The 8,781-nt window shown below is 43.5% G+C and overlaps 1 protein-coding gene across 12 annotated transcripts in view; it reads left to right on the top strand.

Moving 5' to 3' along the window:
• The window catches only part of fbrsl1 (fibrosin-like 1), a 302,213-nt gene extending 295,699 nt beyond the window's left edge, over positions 1-6,514 (top strand). For 10 of the 12 annotated variants that reach the window (XM_019885190.1, XM_019885189.1, XM_019885188.1 and 7 more), the window contains 3 exons: positions 2,048-2,131; positions 2,876-3,140; positions 4,106-6,514. In XM_019885190.1, coding sequence (XP_019740749.1) covers positions 2,048-2,131; positions 2,876-3,140; positions 4,106-5,408 — 1,652 coding nt within the window. In that variant the 3' untranslated portion in view covers positions 5,409-6,514. The remainder of the gene's footprint in view (positions 1-2,047; positions 2,132-2,875; positions 3,141-4,105) is intronic. The other 2 variants (XM_019885193.1, XM_019885191.1) reach the window with 1 other exon arrangement.
• Positions 6,515-8,781: the final 2,267 nt, after the last annotated feature.

Below are 8,781 nucleotides of genomic sequence, written 5' to 3'. Positions count from 1 at the left end.
TGTGTTTACTTTTTTAGTTTTGATTTTGAGCAGCAAATTTGGAGTTACATATTGGTGCTCACCAGGAATGCATAGGCAAAATTGCACAAATTTTCACTTGAAAGAATAGTGGCGATCATGGGTTTTTTTTCTGTTCAATTTTCAAACTGTGTAAATTTAATACACTTCATCTTCAGCATGTTTAGTGCCACTTTTGTAAGTAACCACGCCCCCGTCCAGGCCACGCCCCGTCCAGGCCACGCCCCTTCCGCTTTTTTCATCACTCGCCATTGCCATGTATGAATGCAAATCCTTGTCGTAGCACACTTATCCTGATTCCCGTGGTCCAGTTAGATCATCGTAACCGTGAGCATACCATATTGTGAAATAGGGATGCACGAAAACAATTTTACCGTCAACTTCCTGCCTTCTTATACTGACAAACGACAACTTTTTTTGGGTTTTTTTTTTTTTTTTGCATCATACATATACTGTATATATGTTGTTTCAACTTAAAAGAATAAAACATTTAAATCCCGCTTCAGGAAAAAGAAAAGAATGGTCAGCAACAACATACGGTCGCAAGTTTTGCTACTTTCTGACGAATTGTCACTTCAGATGAGCAATCTCAAAAGCTCAAATACGAATCAGTACCTATAAATTAAGTTGTTTTGTTATCATCTTCACGAATGTTTTATATATATATATATTTAATATAAACGCTTCAAAGACCCTCGCTATCACCAATGTTTCAGACCAAATTTCCACATGTTGGCATCACTGTGAATTATTACATTTTAACTGCCTTTTGCGTTAATTTCTCTGATCTGTTTCTCTGGACTCTTGACTTTCCTCCTCTCAGTTAAAAAAAAAAAAAAAAACATGATCGGGTCACTAAAAAATAAAAATAAGTCAGATTTTCCCTGCCATATCTGCAACGGATAGAACCTTATTTCCTGTATGTAGTGTAGCAAGTTTGGACAACGGGAAGATTGTGACGTAGGTCTTAAATTTCATTTGAAATGGAAATAAAAAGTCTGGATTTAACTTGCCTTAAGATGTTGGAACCCTGACTGTTGTGTAATTTAAGCCTGTCTCTCACTAAACAGCGAAGCTTTGCGATTGTTTGTAAATGCCCCGATTGTTATTTTTTTGTCATTCATTCAGGTTTGCAAAGAAATTTGCAACCTTGAATGAGCCCTAACGAAAGACAACATTTTCTATAATTCCCTAACCCTCTCACGTCTTTATCACCCTGTGCGATAGTCTTTAACAACATGGCAGTATTTTATAATGTTTTGATTTGCCTTACAAAGTTGAGTTCAGATGTATTAAATGAACAAGGGATGATGATGATGATAACAGTGATGATGACAATGATGACGACGACGATGAATCCTTGTTGGATTTGTTTTTGCATTTGAATTATTTCCTCAGTATATTCATTGCAATAATCACATGCTCAGTAATGAACTCTCTGTGTTACAAATTGAGAGCTGAGTCTCTGGAATAGCCCCTTGAAAGGACGTATTTGGTTCTTCTGATTACATGCCATTTTTAAAAAGAAGACCACGTGATAAAAGAGCCCTCTGTTCCCCATGTGTATGCTGTCTGTTGAGAGATGGTATCAACTATCCCCATTGAAACGTTAAAAATACCCCAACTCCAAAATGCTTTTTTTGGGAGGAAGCTTTTGAGCTGATGGTATAGATGTATGAACACAAAGTGAGCCTGTATAAAAAAAGATACCTTCCTTGGTCCAGGAAAGTGAACACCCCCTTAAACACCTGTTCCCTCAGCCTTTCTACAGGCAATTTCTGCTCATTCCCAACAACTCTTTTGCACAAAGTGGTGGTGTTGTCCTAATCCAAGCGGGACAACCCACTCCAGTTAGGAGTGCTGGCCACTGCAGCATCCGGAAGCATAGAGCTAGGGTGGCAGCGCTCAACAAAACAGCTCGCTTGTAAGAGAAAAGCAGAGTGGAACGGGTCGGTGTGGTGGTGATCACCGTTCGCCAGTACCCCCCACCCTAGCCCCTTTTTGCTAATCCCTGTTTGGCATTTTGCAGATCCTTTCAGTCGCTCCAGTTCCTTTGGCGGCCTCGGCAACCTTTCAAGCAGTGCCTTCGGAGGATTAGGCAACCCCTCGCTTGGTAAGCGCTGGCCCCCATTGCTCCTCCAACGCTCCCCCCTTAAATCTGGCCCCTGTGGCCAGTAAGAATAAAGAGTAGGAAAAGCATTAGACCACAGGGAGAGTCAGTAGGGGAGGAGAAAATTCACGACACTTAGCTCAAGTTTCCATGTCAAAGCAGCCCTGGCCGGGAGAGGCTCAACTAGGCTGTGCGACACACCACAGCAGACCTCCTCCTTGCTGCCATTTCATCTTCCAACTGTGTCCCCAACAGCCGGGGTTTAATCTTGCGATGCCACTGCCAACGGACCCTCTCAGGCCCCCTGTTGGTGGCAATTAAAAGATTAATTATTTGACAAGCCCCTTCTGCACCATCATGGAGGGTTGTCTCTCTTTCCCTTCACCATTGCCTTTTTCTTACTGCCAAATCAGTCACCCTGTGGAGAAAATGGATGTGATTGGAATAAACATCCTTTGGCATGCTAAAGTCTCCCCCTGAATTTCCACAGCCTTCAGCTCCAGCGGGGCAAATGAATCGTCGGGACAGAGAAAGCAAGAGCTTTAATCCAAGGGAAAATGATTTTTATTTTCATTTTGGGGGATTGCCATTAACCTGAAATTCTTTCAAACAGCCTCAGTGAGTGAGCCTCCAGAGAAAAAGAGAAAGGAAACTTTTCATGCTGAGTTCTTCCTATTTTGTTGCTCCCTCGAAGTATGCAAAATGAATTCCCAATAGGTCCAATGCCTGTCTCCATCTTCTTTCCAGGGTCCAACAGTATGTTTGGCCCCAAAGAGGGACCCGGAGGAATGCCCCCGTTTAGCAGCCCACAACATGACACCTGGAACAGGCTGCGACGCACACCGCCATCTTTCCCCACGCCGCCACAGTGGCCTAAAACTGCAGACGCTGAGAGGAGCAGCTCCGCCAACAGCCATGAGCGAGAACGAGAGAGGGAGCGCGAACGGGAGAGGGAAAAAGAAAGAGATAAAAGAGATTCATCGAGTGGAAAAGAGGAGAAAGACAGAGACCGGTGAGCTTTTATTTATTCTTTAAAAAATAACAGACAGGCATTTGCACGAATGCATTATTTACAGTATAATCAATAAGCAACAAGCAAGGTGCAAATACAAACCAGTTTATAAGAATGTGTAAAAAAAAAAAGATGCACAGAGGGACTGGATATGGGAGGATAGATGTAGAACATGTGCATTGTGTAGGAGGTGTTTTTTTTTTCTATATACAGTTACACATCCCTCTTCAAATCCCAGACTATGATTATTAAAAAAAAAGAGAGAGACCAAGACAGATCATTTAAAAACATTCCCAGCATTAACTTAACCTACAACCTGTATAACTCAATTGAGAAAAAAAATGGGCAAAGAGAGGGTAACAAAGAATTAATCAACTGAGACAATGTGGTTGCAAATGCGGACCATGGCTTGCACTGAAAGGTGTGATTATAAAATCATCAGGAACCACCTTCTAGAACAGTTCACCTATGTTGTGGTTCATCAGAGGCACTTTAAATGGTGTCAGGTGTGTGCTGACTCCCATTTAATATGCATTTCAATGTGATTATGGTAGTTCATTCTTAACACAGCCACATCCCCAGTCAGAGGGTGTGCAACGCTTGGGTACAGTAACCACATTTTCTGGGGTGCTGATTTGCCATTTCAAAGATGTTTTTTTTTTTAGTTGAGTTTAACAGGTCCTAGGTCACATTAATGGTTGTAAGTTTTTAAATGATTTAATCTGGTAGCACTTTTTTCTATCATAAAAACCTGGCGTAAGAATACTGGTGTGTAGCCCTTTTACGGGTACATCGGCTGTGTGGGGAAAGATTCACAGCACCACTAACAGTTTGCAACACCAGTCGTACCAAACTCCAGAAGCAGTGACGTAATTTATTCATATTACCGACAGACTCTGTTGCGTTGGAGGCAGGAAGCAATGACAACCTCAACGCAAACTAACCTGATGTTCTTATCATCACAGAGATTCGGTGGAACGTAACCGCCACTCCAACCGGTCATCTCCAGCCTCTGCACCAGTCAGCTATCAGATCAGCAACTTGATCCGTTCCACCAGCCAGAGCAGTGATCCGGTACGGCATCACAGCGGCAGCATGGATCGGGTGCGGGAGGCAGAGAAAGACCTACTGGAGCGTCACAGGGAGTCCTCCACCCTAGTCGACGTTAAGATAAAGGAGAGTCGCTCGCCTGGCAAGGAGATGCTGGAGAGGAGATCTTCAGAGGATTCTATTAAACCACCTCAGCGTTCTCCCTCTCCATACTCCAAAGCAGTAATCAATGAGCAGAGCATGAAGATGGCAGGTGGGCCCCCGCCTGCACTCAAAGACACTGAGAGGAAAGAGCTTTCAACCGGGGAACAATTCCCAAAGGTAAAAAATGATGACATGAAGATCAAGGAGGAGAGGAAGGAGGAGCAGGAAGTTATGGTGGTGAGTTCCGAGCCAGCTAACCAGCCGCCTGGACAAGTGCAGTCGGCCCCCATGACCCAGCCTGGAAATCCACACCACCACCACCCTCCTTTGTCTCAGCATCCTCATCTTCCCTCCCCGCGGGGCAGTGACATTCCAGCAGCGGGTTTGCATGGTGTCCCCATGGCACACTCACTCCCCCTTTCCATGAGTGCCATGCCCCAAATGGGCAGCCTCAATGTTCTGGACCGGGCTCGCATGGCTCCCTTCATGGGAGTCAGCCCGCTGGCAGGAAGAGAGCGTCTCCCCCACCCGGCATTCCCTTGGGACCCTCTGAGAGAGGCCTACCGCAGCCTGGATCTGCAGAGGCGCATGGACTTCCAGCTCAGGGCCGATCAAGGACATCGCTTCAACAGTGTGTACGAACAAGAGCGAGCCTACCGTGAGCGGGAGGCGCATGACTACTCTCACCACGAGCACCTTATGGAAGTGCGCAGGGAGCACGAGAGGATGAGGCAGCAGGCGGAGGAGCGAGAGCGCCTCCACCTACGGGAAGAGCTGGACCGAGCACGGCTCCATCAGCTGCACCAATCCCCCATGGAAGGCCACCTACCGCACATGCCTCCATTTATGCCCCACCTTGGTGGAATGCCCTACCCCAGACTCAGCCCTTCCACCGGGCACAACGGCCTTCTGAACAGAACGCCCCCTACTGCTGCTCTCAGTGCGCCTCCGCCACTTGTGCCAGCCGGCAGTGGCAGGCCGGCCTCCCCGAGGAGGACTACACCCCTCACAACCACCCAGGACCCTCGGGACTATTCCCCATCTCGCAACCCCAAAGAGGTAGAGGCGCGGTAGCTTCTTCAAAAAGTGCACTCCCAAGCTCTACTCCCCCAATTGAATATTGTCCCTTGAACAAAATGCACTCCTCTTCCCTAGAGAAGAGCAGACTTCTCCAAGGGAAAAGGTATGATTGTACAGTATCTGATTGAGCACATGTCATGAATATTTTTGGGTGGACTGAAGGTTTAGACAATGTCAAGAGAACACAAATATGTGTCTGTTTATATCCACCTTAAATATTTGATAATTATTAATATATTAATCAAATGACTTTTTTCATCTTTAAGTGAAAAAAGAGGCTCTGAAATGGTTTGTATATTTGCTATCCTTGTTCCATGTATAGATATCATTTCTACGAATTTGATGTAATGTGTGCAGTTGTCACACTTTTTACAATATTTATCCCAACTGATTGTGTGGCATACCCATTCTGACTGTAAAGACTGGATTTGGATTACCTTTGGGTAATTTCACCTCACGGTACCAGGATATCCTCAAAGTGGCAATGTACAGTGTTATATTACCGATTTGTTTTGCCTCTGACATATGCAGAAAATATATATAATGAGGTCTTTGTTCAGTCTCTGTATAGAAAGCTGATGTAAATAACCTGTCGATATCCCTTTGGGTGTACATTTACTAGGCTTTTTTTAACCATTTGTTAAAAAAAAAAAAACAACAACAAAAAAACACATATACACACACACACACAATTAAGTCCAATTTGTGGAACTCATCCTGATTGAATATCAAGGCAACAGACAAGCCTTGCCAATGCATGCAAAGTGATGGTAGGTGCTGGAAGGGAGCCTAGAAGGATCATCTGCTATCTATGCAAAGCAGCATGGCACCCTAGCTAGATTTCCTAGGGGAAGCAGACTGGTGACACTGAGAGGCTTGGGTAAACTCATGTTGATATTTCCCGATGAAATAATCATGGTAATACTAAAAGACTTCCATGTCATAAACTGGACCAGACCCAGACAGAAAAGAAGGACACTTTAAAGTGGGCAGCAAAAGGACATTCCCTGTCAAACTTGTGGTTCTGTGCAGTTGTTTTTCTTAGATTCTTGTATACAAATGAAGTAGAATTTTAGGCGTGATAAGTAAAAAAAAAAAAATTAAAAAAAGAACATTCATGGTTTAAAATGTATGGAATAAAGTTTGGCCCTAATGTCACATGTTTTCTGCCTGTCCTTTTATTGCTTATTGTGAGCTGCGACAATGCGCTTTTACACAAATCTGATCATTTGACCATAAATTTGTCATACGTTTGATGCGGGGCTCTTCAGCGGGATCAATGAGATTGTGCCGTGACAATCTGGTGGGGAAAAATAGGTCATTGATTTTTGTATGAAAGGAGTTTAGAGTGTTTGTGTTTCAGGTAACCAGTATTGACTGGCAGCCCGGCAGCATATTGACCAACAGTCTGGGCTCATTAAAAGGAACAATGCCTTCGAGGCAGGCTCTTGGTGGAGGAGAGGTTCTCTCCTAATGCACAACCACTCATCTGCCTTTCTAATGAGGCCCCAAGATGCAGTGGAGTGGCTGCGAAGGGAGCCCTGAGGCGCCCTGTCTTTTTATTGACAAGACCTTGGCTACACTTTCCTTCTGTCCAGAGATGGCCAATTCATCCCGATAATGCCCTAACTACTCATCTCACTGCTGTGTGCCATGAGACCCAGCGATCCTATCCCATGGTATCAGCACATAATGACAGCGTGGGATCAAACTGGGGCCAGGTCATTAGGGGATGTTATTGAAAATCTATGGCACCTCTGTCTTCCACACACTTCATCTGAGTTTTTTTTTTTTTTTTTAGGCTTGTTGCAACCACAATGCCAGGATTGGGCCGGTGTATTGGGGACACTTAAATTACTATTGCTTTCAATTTAGGCTCCCAGAAATCGAGCCATGTATCGCTTGGATGGGTAGCATCTGTCCGCAAACAGCTTCACTTTACTGCTATGTGCTTGTGGTCCTAATCATCTTGTCAGCAACCGGCACTTAACCCCCATACTTGTTACTGCTTACTGATTTTCCGCTCTTAACCATTATTTACCAAGTGAGCTGGTGGACAAAAAAGACACACCTCCCATTTGAGCTGCCTCAATCACTATCCTGTGCCCTATCCATTTTACAGTGTGGAATGGCCCCTCTGTAGATGAAAAGCTCCATCAATTTCATTCATCGTCTGGCAAGGTCAATTTATTTCAGCATGCAGTCCATCATCAGATGGGAATCAATTCACACGTTGCCTCGGATGTCCAAACCCAGATGGGTTATTGCAGTGTCGGCAGCTGTCAGTTCTTTCCATTGCTCTTTTTTGTCTTTCTTTTGCTGGACTTGAAGAATCTACATACTGTCTTCCTCTCCCTCTTTCTCATTGGACATAATTCTTTCAGTGCATGTTTGTTTACATATGAACGATAACAGCACCATATTTGCTCTACGTTGTTAGGTACATACCAGCACTATGCAATAAGATTTATTTCAAAAGCTGTATGGAAAAATCTGCATTGGTCACTCCTATAAAAGCAAACTGACACTCGACAATAAATGTAGAACTTTTGCAGGTGAACGCAGTTAAACTGTCTCTAAACCTTTGCTTGCGCATGGCCAACTGTTCAGTGTTTGTTTGTTTATTTGTTTGTTTTTTTTTTGTTTTGGGGTTTTTCTTTTGTTTTGTTTTTTTGTTTTTTGGCTTTTTGCACACATTACTGCTCTTTAGGAACTAAAAAACAAAATTTGCAACAGGTGTTGGAGCCATGAATTGACCAGTACTTTTCATGCTACAATACGAATTAGTATTTCAACAGTTCTCCTAATCATGCTTTTCTAATTTTAACGTCTTGAGACCAAAACGACACTAACCAATTGATCACCAGTGCCTCGCCATTGCGTATCTTCAAACAGTTCTCAAAAGGAATTGGCCACTTAGCTCACAGTGAGTGTCATAGTGTTATTGGTAGATTGCAATAGAAATACGGAAGGACTGGAAGAGTAATTGAAAGGCAGAGACATGAACCTCATTTGTAAATACATTTTCACGTATCAAATACCGGTTGTGAATGTTGCCTGTGTACTGAAACAATGAGCAGTTGTATATATGCTTTGAAAAGTTTAGAGAAGGTCACATTAAGTTTACCTGTAAAGGTTGGTTATAGTGCACTTTAGGTTCAGCCTGAAGCTGAAGTGCACTATAACCATTGTGTGTGCTTGATAAAGAAATTCAGAGCATACTAAATAAATAAAATCAAAGTAACACTTTTCAAATTTGAGAATCATTGTGATTTTTTTTTTTATGTCTTTTTAACATTTATAACTTTCCTCATTAAATCGCCTCTTTGGTCTTCTCTTTGCCTCCTACCCGGAGGGCACATATCCA

The sequence above is a fragment of the Hippocampus comes genome, unplaced genomic scaffold (genome assembly GCF_001891065.2).
Source record: "Hippocampus comes isolate QL1 unplaced genomic scaffold, H_comes_QL1_v1.1 scaffold45, whole genome shotgun sequence".
NCBI lineage: Eukaryota > Metazoa > Chordata > Actinopteri > Syngnathiformes > Syngnathidae > Hippocampus > Hippocampus comes.
This window is presented reverse-complemented; position numbering and strand designations above follow the sequence as displayed.